Source organism: Apteryx rowi, unplaced genomic scaffold, assembly GCF_003343035.1.
Source record: "Apteryx rowi isolate R43461 unplaced genomic scaffold, aptRow1 scaffold_463, whole genome shotgun sequence".
Taxonomy (NCBI): domain Eukaryota; kingdom Metazoa; phylum Chordata; class Aves; order Apterygiformes; family Apterygidae; genus Apteryx; species Apteryx rowi.
Window position 1 is genome coordinate 467,616 of NW_020450720.1, and position 19,296 is coordinate 486,911.

Consider the following 19,296-nt stretch of genomic DNA (forward strand, 5'->3'; position numbering starts at 1 on the left):
CCAGCCGCGCGCCGAGCGCATCGAGCAGCGGAGCCGCGCGCCTCGCCCAGCCCGGCCGTTAAACGGCCGCGGAGGCGCGACGCCGCACGCGGCGGGACAGCCCTGCCCGCCCGCCGCAGGTGGAAACGGCTGAGCGAGAGCTCTCCCAGAGGCCGCGGCCGCCGTGGGGGGCGGCTGGTGACGCCATCAAGCAGCACTCCTCGTCAGGAGGGGCCGGGCCGCTCCTCAGCGCCTTGTCCGTCGCAGTGATGAAGCTGGCGCCTAAGAATCTCTTTTCATCTAGGTTTGCTAATTTAACCACTGGGAACATCTCTGTGACCAAACTCAGTTATAGGCGATATTTGGCCCCCTAAGATTAATCAAATTCTCATTAATTTTTCCCCTGTTTAAAAAGGAGGATTTTTAAAGTACAGTTCCACTTTGCCAGGTAACTGGAAAAAACGCCAGTCTTGCAGCATGGGCTCGGCACTGCCTGCCTCCTTCCCTGACGGGGAGTTTGTAACTCCCGTCAGCGCCAATGCAGCTCTGAGACAACAAGCCGTTTTTTACCAACACTTTCCCTGTACTGACGTGTAATAAAAAGAGAGACGAGATCACGGACAATCAAGCTATGACATCATTTCTAATTCTTAAGTCTGCACTTCATGGAAAATGATTGCAGAATCAGTCCCTAAATTCAAATTAAAAAAATCATTGCTGAATGTATGCCAGGCAGAAGTAATATTGAGTAAGCTAGGCTGGCACTAAGATAAAACTTTTCAACTGTAATATGAGTGTATTTAATCTAGATTAATGAGGAATTAATTATAAACCTTGAATTTCCCAATGCCAGTTTTAGAGTCCAGTTTCAGCCTAGAATAGTACTAATGGCACAGCCCACATTTCCTCTTGGAAACAGCTTTTCCAGGTAGTTGCAGTTGCTTTCTGATATATCGAGGCATGGGAGATGAGAATGCCCTCCAACTGATGCTTTTAAAGTATCTCAGAGGTTTCCTCTCAACTTTCTGCATATTTGGCTTCCAATAAACTTTTAATAGCTCTCTTTAATAGTTTGAATGTTGACTGAACAGYGAATTAACTTTAAAGAGACTAAAAAGTGACTGAATCATAATATTATTACTCAAGAAGGCAGAAAGAAAAGAGAATTTTCAGTGCATCAGCAGATGCAGATTGACACACTGGTAAGCAGCGTCAGCTAGATCTAAGTCCAAATGTCAGGCGAGGAGCCAAGGATGGGTCCAATAATCAGGACTCTTGTGAGCTTGCAAAAGGGATGAATCTGCAGATTTGGGATCCTCACAGTCGCCCTTTTATTGACAATCGAAGAGCTACTATGCCCACAATGCAAAGGCAAAGCCGGGGCAACTCAAAGGTGTCAGTGGAGTTGTTAGTCCACACGTCTAAGTGGCTCATCAAAACATCTTCATTTGTATGAAGATGTTTGGTCATCCTGTAACATTTTCACATTAACTCCTCTGCTTTTTCCTTTCCTATATCTATCATATTGTTCATTGCTAGGAAATTACTAATTATAATGATAGAGCAGATGATGCTAGGCTCAAAGAATGTTAAAAAAACCACCCTCACTAGCCTTCCATTTCAGTCTTTTATATCACTGATACTGTTCTTTTGGGTTTCAGACTAACTTGTCCAGGAGTTTAAGTGTAAGAGGGGAATGGAGAATGCAATGGTGTACAAACAGGTTAGAAATGATCATAGTGCCTTTCTTTTTAACTGTTCAAAGTCGGTCATCTCAAAGAGGGGATGCCTTAAAGACTGAACGCTTCCAGGGCCCTGGACTCTGCAAATAACAGACAGAGTGACTGGGATGTATTGTTCCCTTGCAATACAGAAAGCCCCTTATGCAGAAAGCCCACAGTATCCAGTCTGATGGATTGTACAGTCCAGTATAGGGGTTTGCCATTCCTTTCTTGGAGATTTTCTTGGGTATTTGGACAATTACTTAAAACCAGATGTATACATGTTGAAGGATTCTTGAACAACAGCTAACGATCCCTAATAATGGCCACACTGCAAATGTTACAAATGTTGACAGAGAATACTACAGCTTAAAAAATCCAAAATATGGAGCCATAATTGCAAGCAAAAGGAGGGAGTCTGTCCTTCTAGAGCTCTGCATAGGACATGCTGGGAGAAAATTCTGAGATGCTAACCTAGGGAATTCAATGTCCTTCTTCCTGTCTGATGATCTCCAAAACTGCAGGATTTGGCAGGAAGCCAGGCCAAATAGCTTTCATGTGTGAAGTCAAATGCAGACCAGATGATACACATTTTACTGCAGGCATTTATTTCTCATTACTATTTTCTCAATAAAACTCAGCTGTTTATAACAGTACAAATTAATACCCAACTGGTACAGGATGCAATATTTACTTTCTAGTAGCTCGTTTGCACTGTGTTAAACTGTCCCAGGAAGTGTTTTTCAGCAGGAGGATTCTCTGCATTCTTAAACCCTCTTTGGCATCACACTTTTGAATGTGCCTAAGCAAGTAATAGATCTTGCYATTTTTCTCTGATTCTCTTCAATGAAGAGGTTTGCATTAAATCCAGTAGCACAATGTGACCTGCAGTTATATGTCACATCTTCCTCAAAACTGCTGTTTTTGTTGAACTTTGAGTTGAGTTGCCAGGCCCTATGAGGTGCTGAGAAATCTCTCTCCCACTGATGGCAATAGAAAATGAGAACAGCAAGCACTAGGCTAATTCAATTCTAAATTTACCAAAAAAAGGTTTTCTTCTATCCTTGTGCATCAGTCACTTAAAAATATAGGGACGGATTCCCAGCTGTAATCCAGCTTCCTTATGTAACACAGCCAGAAAAGGCCATCTGGGGATCCCTCTGGCATAGTGGAAAAACACATGGTTTAGCGCTAGAACAGCTGAATTTTCTTCTGCTCTGCCTCCCTGCCAAGTGGTACTTACCAGATTTGAAGAGCTGGGGTGAATATGCCAAATTGAGATGATATGACACGGTGGGGCACTCCCCCCTTATGCAGCGTGGCAGTTTTACACAGCAGGTCTCAGGCAAGCAGGGCTGTGCTCACTCACCTCACAGTGTTGCCACTTCCGCACGGGCCACCTTTGATTCTCATGATCGAGAATCCTTTCAAGCTTCATGGTCTTTGAGTAAGACAAACTCCAAAGGCTCAATAACATGAGACTTTCAAACAGAGTGTGCATGCATCTTCCTAGTTATCTTGCTCTTGTATTTGTACACGACTGTGTTCCCTGGCCTTTTCATAATCCTGTCACTGTGCGAACTGATGGAGCGAAGAACAAGCTGGGCAATAGCTTTTATATTGTTCTGCACTGCTGTACCCCACTCTCAAAGGTGTAAAATGCTAATTCTGCTGCTGTGGTCAGCAGAGTCTGGAAACACTGGGTATTTTCAAATCATGAAGATTCATCAATACTTCCTAAAGTATGGCTCCTTAAAAAAAAAGAACTACAACTTCACAATTTCTGTCAGTCCTCCTCCATTTGTGCAGGAGCTTTTGTGGACTGTGGTGTTTCAGCACTGTTTCACAGCTGCTGCTATGGCTGCTCTTGTTTGTAGGTCTGGCCTTTGATCTTGGTATTTTCTCTACAGTGATTTCATTTGCTTTTCTAGCTCACTGATGTGGCAAAATTCTACACTAACATATTCCTGAATTTAACATTTTCACTGAAATTGAAAAGATAGGAACTGTTATTAACACACACCATCTAAGGTTCAAATGACAGGAACGAATGGTACCTACTACTATTCCTCTGATAAAAGGTTTGTTGATTCTGAAATCATTAGCTCATTAGCCCAGTTCTGCCTTTTCATCCTACTAAATACCATTATATCTGCCACAGACCCAAAGTGAAGCTTTCAGCCTGGAACACAGTTTGTGTGAAGGGACTTTCAAACATTTAGGAAGCAACAGTGTGAGGAAGAAAGCTTAAAATATTCCTTGGTTTGGATTTATTTTGAACCAATTAAATGTTCCATTAATCTCTGGGATTGTAACTTTTATAAAGACTTAAAAAGAAACAACTAATTTCTAGATCTAAAAAAACCAAGTCTAATGGAAAACAATTAACAGGCAGAAGATAAAATTGTCAAAAAAGAAAATAATTTATATTCGTACCAGATAAAATGAGGATGAAAAAAAGGAAAGCAGCAATTTTAATACTTTTAATATTAATATCCAGGTATATCTGTTTGCATAAGTATAGGGGAAGCTGATGCTGATGGAAGATGCAAAGAACAAAGCTATAATGATTCACTTGATCATGCCTGCTGTTTCTGCTCTCAGTATGTGAAAGATTGCTTTAAACAAATTATTTCTGATTTTAAAAAGAAGACAAATAAGGGGAACATTAGATCTAGCCAGAAATCAAGCTCTGATTTCTCTCTTTTCAGAAGCATTTTCATTTTTTGGAGAACCAAGAGATGGAACTTTTATTCCCGTTTGGCTTGAAACCTTCGTACAGTAGATGGCAGTAAGAAGCTTTATTGGTTTAACCAGTTCTTAGCAAAAGGGATGGTTTTACTGCAGTGCGATCTCTCTTGGGAGTCTCAGTCTTACTGAACCGAGTTGTTACTACAGATTCCTCACCCGTTTACATTATTTGTTTGCTCTTGATCAGTACGGCAGTTCTCAGGGGATTATTATTTGCTTGTCAAGGTAACGCCTGCGTGATTACAGTGCCGTTACAATAACAGCGCTAGCCTCACCAATGCACACCAATGAAGTTCTGTGCTAGGACAGTTAGATCCAGCCAAAAACCAAACATCCCTTCTCGAAAAGGTATTTAAATAGGTGTGTAGTTACAGTTTTACTTTAAGATAAAAGCCTTCCCTGAGTTTTTTTTGAACAAAAATCATGGGTGAATGAATTCTCTGCTCAACAACTTAGCCCAGAAATGTTATTCAGGAACAGAACTTGAAACATTTAAGATGTCTGGATGAGGAGACTAAGTGGCATTAAAACATTAGGTGACTCAGTCTTTAGACAGTGAGACCAACATGTTTATCATCAGCTCTGCCTGAACCATGATTCAGATGTCAGATACCTGATTTTTATAAATCTTAATTTCTTGAGGAGTTTAGTTAAACGTGATGTATTTTTTCTACACTGCACAAGAGCACTGATCCTGTTGCAGTCAGACCAGTGGCACAGCCGTGCCGTGTCTGTGTCCCAGTCACAAGTTAACAGAGATGGCAGTGGTGGTCCTCAAGCCCACCTAGCAGCCCAGCAGGGCTGGTCCTGCCTTCAGGCAGCAGCTCATACCGACTTGCACAGTGCTCCAGGTCAGGCACCCTTTCTTTACACACACCGTAAAAGGGACGTGACTCCTTAATTTATTCTGTTTGCCTGTGTGCTTGGGAGGTGTCACCTGGGAATTGTTTACTTTCAAGATAATAGAAAATGAGAGAGTTTTATTGTGCCACATTGTTACTTCCTTTGCTTTATGACTTGCATCCAGCCCAACGCAGTTCCTAGAAACAACAGGATGGGAGTTCGGGAAATGTTTTGCATGTCAGGGGAAGGAATGCTGAAAAGACCATGCTCTGGTCACAGACCAGCCAAAGGGCACACACATTTCTTTTTCTTCTTTGCAGAAACATTAGTTTTTAAACTCCAGTTTCCCGGTGGTGATTTCTCATACTTTTAAATCAGGGCCTACTTTAAACCTCTGGGGACTCAGAGGAAAAATAATTGTCACTGGCTAAAACAAGTAACGAAGGAACATTTGGGAAATACATCAGCGTTAAAAAAACAACAACCCCCCCCCCAAAACCGTACAGAATGATTTCCTGTTTTTCCTGAACTTATTCTTCAGACAACAATCTCTTGTGATAGAAAACTGAGCACAGAGAGGACTAAACAGTTTGGTCCCCGAGAATGGCTTTATATTTATCATTAGATTCAGCTGATACGTCTGACCTTTTTACGCTCTCCAGCTTTTCTCCCCGTTCAGTGGGAAGAGGTGCAATATATCACAGAAAACAGTGTCTTGTGTAGCCACTACCCACGTAAAGGAATAGATACCAGACAGCATCAGCACCTTTGTTTTTTCTAAGTATATCTTTTGACCTGAAGCACATTTCTTTAAAAAGAAATGAACCAAGGCAGGTGTAAAATACCTAAAGGATTAAGCATATTAATCAGAAAGTATGAAATGCCCAAAGATACAATCACAGAGTACATGCACGTACTGCTCCTGTAAAGCTTTTCAGCTTGCTCTAAGAGGAGTTCCTTACAATTGGGCGATTAAATACCTCTCTCCACCCCTTTCCCCAAAATACAAAGCTCAACAAAATGAAGAAGCCTCAGACAACTATGGCCCAAGGAATGTGACAGTGAGAACTCTTAATGCCTGCTGCTGACTTACTTACTTAGGAGAGAAGCTAACCAGACTGCATTCAGTTGTCCTAAAGTGCCAGGTTCTGGTGCCRTCTCCACATCATGTGTCTACAGGTGAGGAAAAAAGCAACAGGCACATTTGCTTTGACAGATACAGCACCAGGAGGAAAAATGTGTTTCCAAATTCTGTATGGGAGTCTTCAGACACATCCCTGTGTGAGGAATACAATCCTGATTTGTGTTTACTTTCTTTACCTATTTCAGACTGAGGGAAGAGGTAAGCATTTTTTCCAAACCTCCAACAATATTTGAAGCTCCAGCATGTCTTTTTACTGATATCTATTGTCAGGAGCAAGTGTTTCTCTGCTTCTCTTTGCACCAAATACTCATCCAGCTATAGGTGCAAGCTGGTTGCTAGCCCATTTTCCACATGTGCACTGCTATGACTACCTTTTCTAGTGCAGTTTCACCTACCTGTGCTGCGATTACACCTTCATTTTGCCCTGCAGACATGACCCGTGTCACTAGGAATGCTTTTTGTGAGAACTGAGCACAGATAACTTGAGAAACTGCACACACTAGTCAAAAACAGGAAAAGGGCTCTTATCAAATTAGTAACATCTCAGATATTTGGGTGGAGACATTTGGCACTGGACTTGCGTATTCTTATAGGAGTGAGTCTGTGCATACTGCAGACTCCATTCCTTTGCTTGATGTTATTGCTCCCAAGTTGAGGCACGTTTCAGAAGAGCCTCTCTGTACAAGTGTAAGTGCGCAATTACTATGTGCTATGCAGCTCAATTTTACTCTGCTGCTTTTCCATACGTGTAAAATAGAAGTAGATCAAGTTAATGGCATTTACACAGATCTGTGCTGCAGCAAGATCACTGCAAAAACTAAAGCAGCTATTTCCTTTGTACGTTTACATGCAGGGTATGGGAAGGAGCTAAGAAAAGTTTGATACCCTTCATTAATGAGGGAAGGTGACTGCCTGGGATGACTGATTTCTGCAGTAAGCACTAAGTGGGGACAGTTTATCCCTCCTGCTGTCTGGAATAACCCACCAACTGCTTCAGTTGGAAATAATGAATATAATTTATTTCATTGACCTTGAACCAAACCAACGCATACCATCAGCACAGAGGAAGTAATTTCCGTGTTTTAAATGGTATGTACACTTTCTGGCATATATGCACACATTGATATGCACATGTACACATACACACACATACTTGCAGTTATATTTTACGGTGGGATGGAACATTACTCAATAGACCAGTTTTACCACCTGCATACTCATCTTAATGTCTGACACTCAGCATACTCATCTTAATGTCTGACACTCAGCTTGGATTCTTTTCATCCCATCATCTCCAACAACGATGATCTTGTAGTGGGAAGGTTAGCAAGGTTTTGATGCATGCATCTGAAGAGAATCAAGCTCAAGAGATACTGATGCGGGAGGGGAAGCTGTGCTCTACTTAATTGGTGATAGTATTTTTTCCAAGGGGTGTAATGAAAGCTAGCAAGTTCCTACTCGACTCGGTGCCTGTCAGATTTAGACAACAGGTGTGAGTAAAAACCATTTCTTACACGGACAGCTGGTGTTCTTGTAAATTCTCAAACAGGAAAACAAAATAGAAACTAAGGGAAATCCCCATGTTATTTGAGAAATGCATCCATAACTGTGAAACAAAACGCCACACTTTGGTTTTCCTGTTCACACTACAGTAGAGAGAGTAATTTCTTCAGTATTGCCTCAAAGGCAAAGTAGACACCGGGGAAAGAGGAACTGGGAATACAGATTTCCTGTTTTTCCTGTATTTATTATATTTTAAATGGGGATTCTGAAATCTCCAACCTTTAATACAGCATCCAAGTGTCCTATTGAGAGCAACAAAAGCTACTGCATGCTCAGCACCTTTGAACATCAGTCTCCTTCTTTAGAAACTGAAATGTATCATTGCAGTCCTAACTAGGGACAGCTGTTTATTTTTGAAACCTACATATTAAATGTCACAGCAGCTAAAGGCCCAGCAGCTTTGACAGAAGAAAGACAATTTCTCCTTGTGCAATGATTCTGTAAAGCTTGATTCTGCAACACCGAGACCTTTGCACTAATGGAGCTGTTTGACCAAGGCTTAGTCAAACAGGCAGGCCTTAGCCGCATAGACACCATATATGCACAGGGCCAAAGCTGTACATGCTTTTGTGTGGTTTGAGAAAATGAACTTCTTGAAACTTAGCTAAAAAGGCACCAAACCCTATGAAAACAATCTCAACCCAGTTGAGGTTGTATTTTATTGATTTTCCCTAATTCAATCCAAATTGTTAATAGCAAGCAATTGACAGAAAGCATGGATTCAAAAGGAAGCCAGTTCTGTTGTTAGCTGCCCCCAGCACACGCACCGCTGGGGAAGCGGAGGGAGGATTCAGGCACTTAATGACTCCAGGTGGCCGTGGACGCTGCTTCTCCTCAAGAGACAGAGACACGCAGCCCTGCCTGCTTTTTACTGTCAACTTGTAATGTAAGAGTCTCAGCACGGAGCATTTCCTATGCATTAACAACCAGTTTAGGTCTCTTAGGCTGCATCTTGTACCCACAGTACTCTAGTCATTTATCCCCAGGAAATGCCCTGTACCCTGACGCACACGTGCGTGCGGGGGTGTGTGTGTGTGTATAACAAAAGCACATACACATTTGATATCTGTCAGCTAACTGCTGAAAACCAGCAATAAATGGTGGGTTTGCTTTTTTCTTTTTAAGGGATCATGACCTTCCTGGCCAAGGTAATTGATAATAAAGTCCCAGCCAGGAGAAACACAGCCCAGAATCCACCGTTGCAGCCAAAACCACTGTGAGAAAGGAGTTTTATCGTTTTATACACGAAGAGCTCCTGCACGCTGCACTTTGAACCCAGATGAGGGGTGAGGTGAAGAATCTGCTGCTCCCTGGACTTTGCCAGCCTCTYTCCTCTGCGGCAGAGGAGCAGCACAAGGCACAATTACAGGGTGGCATTTTGAGGGGGAGGAGTCGCTCTCCTGCCCACCACCGTCACGCGGTCTGCCTTCCCGACTGCCCTTTGCTCCCTGTGTGCAAATCTCTCTCACTGCTTCCCTTCCAGCTGCTTTATCACCTAGTTCATTTTCTGGATACATCTTTTTTTCTGGATAGCCTGCAGAAATGATTCATCCTTCTTGCCAGTATTTTACACTCTGTGTGTGCGCAATACTTTCCTTTGTACAATAAACAAATAACGAAATAGGACAGCAATCCAGGTGAAGTGGGAAGAAGTCTGGCAGGCTCCTTCTCGCTGGCTACGGAACAGAGTAATCCAGGAGAGATTCTAACGTTTTCCCAGGCTATTTCTCCAACTCGTATTCTTGTCAAGAGAAACATGCAAACTACTGGTGGTCCTGCAAAGACATACTATATTTTTAAACTGGAAACACAAATGCAATACAGACGTGTCCGTGTTAATATCAATATAAATCTGTCCTAAGCAGGTTAAATGAACTTACCAAGACTTTGAAGTTTCTCCTTCTGGATCATTTTTCCAAAAATTCTACTGTAGAAACACCAGAACTGCATAGTTTTCCTCAGGGGCACAGACAACTACCACTAGGCCTTCTGTGCTAGGCCTCCTTGAAGGTTTTATCCAAAGAGACACCGACTGTTTGCCATGGGCTTTGGCTGCGACCGGTCACGCGGACGCTCCCATGACGCTGCTGTTAGAACTTCAGGACAGAAAATGAAAACACCACTGATGAAAGAACAATCCTGAAAGGCAGATCATGGTCAGGCCCCAGAATCAAAGGCCTTTGCAGGATCAAGGCCCCATAAGGATTTTTCCCTTTTACACGCAGGGTCCATATTTGCTTGCTGTATACAAATGAGAGAAATGCTTTACAGACGTACATGCCAGTGCATTACATCCACATTTTGATTTATATGTGGCACTGCCAGTCGCAGCTAGGGCTGCAGCATTTTTCTTGAAGTGCTAGCTCAATGCTTTCTTATGAAAGAGATGCTGTTTAAACCCTACCTGGCCCTCCCCAAAAACAAATCAGGACAGACCAGTGCTGAGGCGCCCTTAGGGCCAAAACATTCAAATCCAAAACACTATGTAATGTCCTCTCAGTTCATTGCATGAGTTAAGAAACAACAAAATGGGAAGGAATCGTACAGTACCAGCAAATCATCTAACGAACACAGGATCTAGGTCTGAATGCAACAGCTTATCGTTAATAAAAGATAAAACTTCAGTAGGTTTCAGAATTCCTAGGTTCCAGAATTAGATTCTTGGGGTGTTGGAAATATTGCAGACAAGGTCTGCATTTTTTCTCACCTTTAACATTAGAAAGCATTTGGCATTTTCTCTGTATAAACTTTTCTGTGTTTACCTGCTTCTGTCTCCCATTTTTTCTTCTCTCATATAAATTAGCTGAGACACCTAGATTACTCACTGAGCTCCTTTCATCATGAGGGGCATCCTGCATTTATGCAATACCCTGGAACGCCTTACAAACCAGCAAGACTGTGACTTACAGAAAACTAGACAGGTTTGCAACTGGAGCCAAGAGTTATGCAAGCTTAAACAGATTTTCCATACCATACTCTTGGAAAGATTACAATACACACTGAAGAAGAAAAATGACACAGCTTTCCTTCATTAAACATAACTATTCCTGTGTGCATTTTCCAAAAAACCCAAAGATGAAAATTACTATTCTTATTTTCTCTACAACTTTGGTCTTTTTGCTGTAATTCCCACATAATCTTTCAGTGATGCTCCTGTTTTATTACTAAAACACAGAAAACAAGAAAACACTGAGAATATTTCACCAAGGACTGACTGATGTAAAAAATGTGTTTTTTCTTGATTTTTACTTTTTAGTTAGCTAATTTTCTTTTACTGCCACTTACAGACATTGCACCACTCACAGAAAGCCCAATGTAACATATTCCTACAATAAAGACAGTCCAGTGCAGATTTTCATTAGTATCAATAACAGCAGAAGTTGGTTAATATGCACAATACTTTTTATGGATTCAGAAGCTAGAGCTCTGAGAAGCAATGCTCCATGGATACAGGCTGCTGCCTTAACCTCATTTCCTACAGGGGCACATACATTGCTCTGATCTTCGTCCTCATCCCATTCAATAACTCCGGAATTGATTGACTAGTTTTGGCCACAAAGGGGAAGAACTCTGAAGGAAGATTACATTTCTGCAAGTTTTGTGAGTGTAAGGAAGTGTCCTGGTGGAGGGAAAGGCACCTCACAGCCTGCAGCACACCTTGCGTATTATTACGCATCAGAGAAATCCCATGAGAGAGCAAGAGACAACACAAATGCCCCAGAATCTGGAAAAAATTTCACTGTGAGTTTACAGTCAACCATGAGATACGCATCTGCAGGAAGGCAGGTTTTGCCAAGGCCGGTGCTCTCAGTACTGCTCATTTCACTGGGAGAGGACAGTTCTCCAGCCACTGGCAGAGTTACACAGCACAGCTGCACACTACTGGTAGATCCCCATCTGCCAATGCCAATGTGTTCTTGCATTCAAGAAAAGGATGAGTTAAACTCCGCATCAGGACAGACATTTTGGGGAATGCTAAGTGATGCTGGCTTCTGGAATGTAATCAATTTTCAGAGTTACCATTTCTGACAAAGTAGCTGCAGAGGGAGAAATTCCTGTTTGTTTGGAACGGGGTTAAATCAAAGCCCAGTTTGTTTATTTTTACAAACAAAATGCTTTCTAGCTTCACTGAATTTCATCTGATCAGGCACGTCAGGAAAGAATCTGTAACAGCTAGTGGCTTGTGATACATGGTAGAAACAGATTTTCCTACTCCAGCAAATACATATGTACACCTATTTACGTGTCTGTTGGTAGACAGCCAAAAAGGCCCCTTGGGGCAATTCACCATCATGTTCACTGTTCCCTTCAGTTCTCCTTGGAACCGGAAAGCTTTTATTTTCCTATTGTGAAGTGTTATAGCATCAGCTGCAACAGCCCCCTTTGGAGAAGGCTATTCTAGAAGCAGAGACTTGGTCTGACCTCACTCGGGAACATCATTAGGACCCACGCACAGACCGTGGGATGAGGAAAGCAAGCCACCGGAGCAGGCAACGCACGCAGCTGCGTATGACCCGCGGCCGGGAGCCAGGACCTCTGCACAGGGCCCAGCGCTGCCTCCGACGCTCCGGCTGGCCTCAGGCCCGACCCTACAGCGACTACGCCTGGCACAGCACCTTCTCCTGCAAGCAGCCCTGCTGACTCCAGTGCTGCCCTTCAGCGCCCAGCCGTGGACTCCAGAGCCCAATTATCTGACATGCCACCCTTGTCGAAGGAAGAAGAAAGAGCAGAATAACTCATCTCTGCGCATCTGGCATTCGGAGCTTTTCTAACAGACCGTCAGCCTCCAATACAAGCTTAAGGCGCTGTAGGAGCCTTCTAACATTCCTCCTGCTTCCCAAAGCCACTTGTGTGGGTACGCAAAGCCAGGGGCCTCATCCTTTCCCTTCAGGGCTTGGCAGCAGCCAATGAGTCACGCAGAGGCCTGCAATGTTGGTAAGTTCTCCCCTTTACACCACAATCAACAAAACCAGGGCCACGGAGATTCACCCCTGTGCATCTCCTCCCTCAGACTCCCATTTAACCTGAAACCATCATGTATTTCTCCAGCCCCCCAGCACTACGCAAACTGCTGAGGAAATTCCTCGTTTTCAGTCACTTGCTAAGGGTCCAGTAGCAGAGATGCTTTGATGATTTGGAGGGCTATCTATAACATGTCCTCTGCCAAGCTCCTTACTGCTAGAAGAATGGACAGCACCAGCTTTCAGCAATATACTATGGAAAAAGAAGGTATAAAGACACTATTTTTGAAGTTGTCTAGTGACAGACCTTGTAATTCAAATAAAGATACCTAGATACATAGAAATCAGCAGCTAATAGTGAAAAGTTGGGTGAAAGGTTTTCCTCAAGAACTTGGCACATCACCATTTTGAGAAGTCTATCACCATGTCAAAATAAATTAACACATATTAGCAGGTAAGATATGCAAATACATGGCAGCATTTTCATTAGCACAACCTTTTAGGCTCATTTCCCACAGAAGTCCACAGGAGCTCTGCCACTGACTCCACTGAAAACAGATTTGGTCAACAATGACTAATTTCGCAAGCTCAGGCATCTCTCTGGGGATGGTTGCTTTCTGGGCTCATAATGACATGGGGCTACAATCAAGTGCTGGGGATGGATTCTTGGCACATGGCCCCATAAGCTGCTGGATATCCACATCAGTCCAAATCCTGACATTTTGTGGCTTTTTAAAACAAACAAACAAACAAACTATCCTAACAATGGAGAAGACTGGAAGCCAGTGTGTTGATAGTGTATCCCAATGAGACACACTGTACACGTGCTTATTTAACACAATACAGACAGAAGATGAATGTGATGAGAAACAAATCACAGGAGAGCAAAATTTAAAAAATGTCCTAAAATGTGCATTTTATTCCATTCCATCATTATACAATGTTTACATACAGGCATACTTTTAAAACTGCTCAAAAAAAAGTGTGAAAAATAAAGTGAGGCGATTATCAATTTATAAATTCCTCCCCCTCCCCCAAACTCCACACAAATAAAATACATTTTAAAACAATCTCTACCAAATTTATGTTTTCTCCTGAATTTATTGAATCTTTCATTTCAACATGAAAAATACAATTGAACGAATACTCGAGGTGAAATGCTGACCTACACTTCTGTAATGAGTTGCAAGTACACAATTTAAAACCTCCAGAAGCCTTCAGTTTTCTCTGTTGCTTATATACCCTTCGTTTTATTGAATTAGAAGGCACAGAAAGTCCAAATCCTCACAGATCAATAAAACGCCAATAAAATAAGTTACTGTGCTGGTCAAACTCCTGACTTGTCTGATATCAAACAAAAGACTTCAGTAGAACCTTTTGTTTAGAATAGCACCATTTCCACCTTATCTTTCTTGAATGTGAATCAATCTTCTTGTTAAAAATTGTAGTTGGCACTTGAGGTGGGACACTTTCTGCCACAGCCAGGATTCTTCAAATTAAGCATACTGAATTGCTGAACTCTCTACAAAGTGTAGGTAACATTTTGTTGGGAAATGGCACATTTAAACCATAATATCATAGCTTAACCCGCATATGGCTTGCCCATTTTGGTGTCTCCCTGACCCCTGCATGATAATTTAGCAGATGTTCTTGTGACTGTGGTGAAACTAAAATAAAGACATGTTTATGGGGTTTCACGGCAAGCAGGTGTAAAAAAAAAATAAAAAATAAAACAAATAATGTGGTTGCTGCTAAGAAGGTTTTCACATGTTGTTTAACTCCAGTAAAGTTTGATCCAGCATCTGATGCATACTAAGGTTTTCTTCTTTGGCATGCGCCACTTTCTCTGTTGTGGGATTAGAAAATTAACACATGAATAGCAGTTCTTTGGAGGCACGGATTCTCAGAACATGAAGGCATGCAATCATCATTTCTAATGGAGGGTTTAGAAGGTAAGAAATGTGCATGCTCATAAATGCTAATATCCTCAGACAGCACAACCAGGGAGAATTCCACATTAATAAAACAAACTGCAAGTAATGCAAGCTTAGAACTGTTTACAGCTGCATTTTTAAAGAAAATGCACTGCCAACAGAGATGATATTTTTGTATGTTCTGGGAGCTCTTTGCTGTGGGAATGTGGGATGGTGAGTGAATTTTTATTTATTTATTTTTTAAAGTAGGGCAGTAAGAAAAAAGAACGCAAGTTCTTTGCAGTTCCACACTTCAAGCTTCATGTAATTCAGAACTTGCAGAGAACTAACAAAAAACTAAAGCCACTCCCTTCAATCAAGTGACTTTTGAGAAAATTAACTTATTTCTGCCATAAAATACAAAAAAAGAAGTTAGTAGCTTTATGTTGCATGCACACTTTTATAGGACTGTCATTTAACACACTTATATGATACAATAAATGAGCACAACGTTCTAGAGCTGCATCTTACCAGAACACCATAATATAACTTCATACTAATGCAAGCGTACCTTTAAACTGACCAGGTATTTTCAAATGGAGCTCCCATTTCTAGTTTTTTTAGTCAAATGCAAGCCCATTTTGTAGTAATGCAAAATTAATGCATTACAATCTCCAGATACAGAATAGCTGTAAATATACTTTATATTAGTTTTGAAATTTGAATCCTTTTTTTTTATCCACTTCCTAGTAGAACTCTCAGGCCCAATTTATGGCATCAGCTAAACTAATAGTCTCTCTGCCAGGAAGGCTGTTACTTTTTGGATACTGTTAGCTAAATGCTGTAACTGGTACCAAAATGGAAAGGAACTACTGCACAGCTGAAGTAGGAGCTTACAGCTCCTCCAAAGTAGTTGTGCATACAGATAATCAAAAGCCTCATCAGAAGGAGCACTTCCATTTTAATTTTTCCAACATAAACTGAGAATTTCATCCATTAATTTGTCACAGAATCAACATCCTGAAAATCAAATTCTAGGTTTCTTGCTTCTTTCTACATTTACTGATTCATTCTTGAGGAACTTTTGGAAGAAGCAGTTTTAAAACAAATTAACAATATATTCACACTAAAGTTTAATCCTCATTCAATGCCAGCTTTAGTTCATTAGTTAGGCGACTGTTTTGCTCAAGTTGCTGGTAGAGTTGGTCTGTACAGGCAGCAAGCAGGTTAGAAAGAAAAAAAGAGGCAGAATGAAGACAGATTAGACAGAGAAAACAGGTAAGTAAGAGTTAATAAAGAAACTGGTCACACCACAGACAGTTCAGTAACTAGTAACATATAGAGAAACATTTTACCTTTGTCTCTAGAACTTTAGCAATTAAATAGCTACTCCAAGGAACAGCTATTATAACCTAAGGAGGACCTGCTAAGACTCCTGTTGTGGAGAACAGCTGGGAGACAGGTGAAGAGGAATAAAAACGGAAGAACTGCAGCTATATTCCTAGAAGAACTAAGTCCTGCTTAAAACTTTATGAATAATGCATAGAAAACTTGTTTTATGATGTTTTTCTTTGTAAAATATTTAAGATGTGTTGGAAACCCCATATCTCAGCTGGTGTAAAGCAAYTGTATCGTAACCGGGCTAATACAGGAGAGAGGCACTGGCTCAGCAGACAGCCCAGTACTGCTAGGTTTGATTCACCCGCACTCCCCAGCCCCTTCCAGCCAGCCTCTCCTCGGCTCCTGTCACTGAAGGGAGCAGGAACTGGACTGATCCCCAAGTTTTCTACTCCATGATTTCTTTACTGTGGAACCTGACAGCTGAAATTTTTTTTTTTTTTTTTTTTTTAAACCAGGGAAAGCATACTTGTGTTACTAATATAAAGAAGCTTTAAACTGTCCAGTGGTACTACAAAAACAAAACAAAACAACAAAATCCCCACACAACACAACAAAAAACCACATTGAAGGTAAATGAAATGGTAGTGTGAAAATCTGTGTTGCCCAAATACAGCAAACTGACAGGAGAGTTCGCTTTCAAGATCAAACACCTGCAGCTATGTCATGACAGTAAATTTAAGGGCTGTTCCACAGAGGGAAGGAAAGGTCTCTGATGGCTTTTGACCGTTCTGTTTTTTCAAGCCGTGTATATTCTTCTGATAGTCTAGATGCAAACTGGCCTCCTGCTCTCAGATTATCCCACTGTAGGGAATCTTTTTCCACAGCCTTCCTAAAGCTTCCACAGAAATCCTCTCCCTCCGTGGGGCCAGGCTATAGCATGCCGCAGTAAGGGCAAAGCTGTGCACTGAACTAACCACTCGGGCAGCTGGTGGCAACTCTGCACGACGTCTCCCTGGAGCCCAGCCTGACGGCCAGCGCAGGAAAGTTGGAGCACGTCACGCAGTCCAGGTCTCGGACTGTTAATGAGGCTTTTGTTTCTCTTATTGGAACAATGTCACATACTCAGACACACATGGAAAACACCCAAACCTCACAGTTACTAAAATTTGACTTGTTTGGCAAAATGTACCTGGTGGTTACTCAAACATGACAACATAACAATTTGACCTAAAAACTGGATGCTTACCTGCATTGCAGAAAACTACTCTTTATTTGAGGCAAAGATTTCCAACGTTTCTTAACATCCAAAGCGAGACTAAAACCCCTTGGTCAGCACGAAGCCAGCATGACTTCCTAACGGGCTGCCCAGCCAGGGCTCCATCACATGCAGCCCGTCTGCGCGGTGACGTACCGCGCCGCGGAGGCCGGGCTCCGAAGGGAGCCCCCCGGGCCAAGCTGGGAGCCCGAGCCCTGGCGCACACCCAGCGCCCCTCAGCCTCAGCACCGCCACCCTCACACAGCACCGACCCGGAGAACCGGGCCCCGGGGCAGCCCGGCCCCCCCGCTGCACTGCGGGCAGGGGGCTCGCACACGACCAGCGCTGGGGCGAAGCGGGGCGTAACGCGCAGGCCAGCTCCAGAGGCGACACAGCGCTGAAACACTGCACAGAGAAACCAGAACCGCTCGTGGAGCTGACGTGTGCGGCAGGGCCTGCTGCAATCCCGCACGGAGCTACTGCTGTATCTGCATTACATGGCCCACTCCCAATACTCTTTCCAGCAATTCATCACCCGGCAGTGCAGAGGTATGATTAGGTATGTTTAAAGGAAAAGGGAAGATTTAAACACTGATATTCAGAGTTACTGTGAAGACTCCCCCTCCCCCATTTATTTATTTATTAATTATTACTACATTCCTACATTGAATTTTAACTTCTTTAAAAACATTATTACAGGGAGTTGAGGGGGAAAAACAAAAAACCCCACACTACTGATACAATACAACAAACGCAATACATTCAGGGGTTGGAGCTGCTGTAGCATAAGTTACCCCAGCTCAGCTGACAACTGACCGTGTTCCCCTAGACTCTTGCAACTGAAGTTAACTGTATTTAGCTTCAGTCATTTCACAAATGCTGAAATACCCTTGGTTAACCTTCACACCAAACATTTTACTTTGCAGTTGCAATACACTGAGTGTAAAAACACACTTATTACATCCTGATTCGTGAGTGGCAAGTTATTGAACTGTAATAACTGGACTACTTGTGACTGTTGATATATATCCCATACTTGTGCTTCCTCCCAAACTCAGTAACATTAGGAAAAACAAGTGTCATGGGATAAAAAGCTGGAATGAGATTAAGTTATCTGAGGAAAAAAAAGGCAGCAGGGGAAGAGATGGACCCATTTTCAAGCCTTATTTGGAGAACAGGATTAAGGGGGGGAAATGTAGTCTAGATTAGATTACAAAACTACTGTTGAGTAATTTTAAAGTTGAACGAGAAAGCCACAGTTACATTATTCTACATGCTAAATTAAAACTCAGTTGCAATGTGATGAGAGTTTATCAGCTATTGGGGCTTTGGAACTTAGCAACAAATACAGTAAGAGGTGTATTAAGTCAATTCARTTGAAACTGATGCTTTAATGTAAATTGGAAAATAGCTTCTTCCATTGAGAAGGAAATGAAATTAAAATAATTGCAGTCTTTCTAGTTGCATATAACAGCACAAAAGAGCAAGAGGTGTCAGTATTTAATGTTTCATACTTAATTAGGCACTGCCACATCAACTGAAAACCACTGTCTAGGCTTTCAAACCTGAAATCAGTATGTTTCAGTTTACAGCAGAATGATTTCAGTATTAATGTAATAACAAGTTTCTTATTCCAGATTTAAAACATTTCTCATGAATCTGCAATTCACACTCACATGTCCAAGCTAAGCACAAGACTGAAAAGCTATTGAAATCTCCCTGCTGAACTTTCAAGAGAAAGTATAACGTAAAGAAGGTATCAAGCAGCACCCTTCCTGAGACATCAGCATGTGACAGAGGAAACCTGTCTTGCAAGACAGTTAAG

At 42.0% G+C, this 19,296-nt stretch overlaps 1 protein-coding gene across 5 annotated transcripts in view; it reads right to left on the bottom strand.

The window, feature by feature from the left end:
• Positions 1–13,852: 13,852 nt before the first annotated feature.
• The window catches only part of TPM1 (tropomyosin 1), a 19,859-nt gene continuing 14,415 nt past the window's right edge, over positions 13,853–19,296 (bottom strand). For 4 of the 5 annotated variants that reach the window (XM_026077822.1, XM_026077820.1, XM_026077823.1 and 1 more), the window contains exon 9: positions 13,853–14,808. In XM_026077822.1, the coding sequence (XP_025933607.1) occupies positions 14,726–14,808 (83 nt within the window). In that variant the 3' untranslated portion in view covers positions 13,853–14,725. The other variant, XM_026077828.1, reaches the window with a different exon arrangement.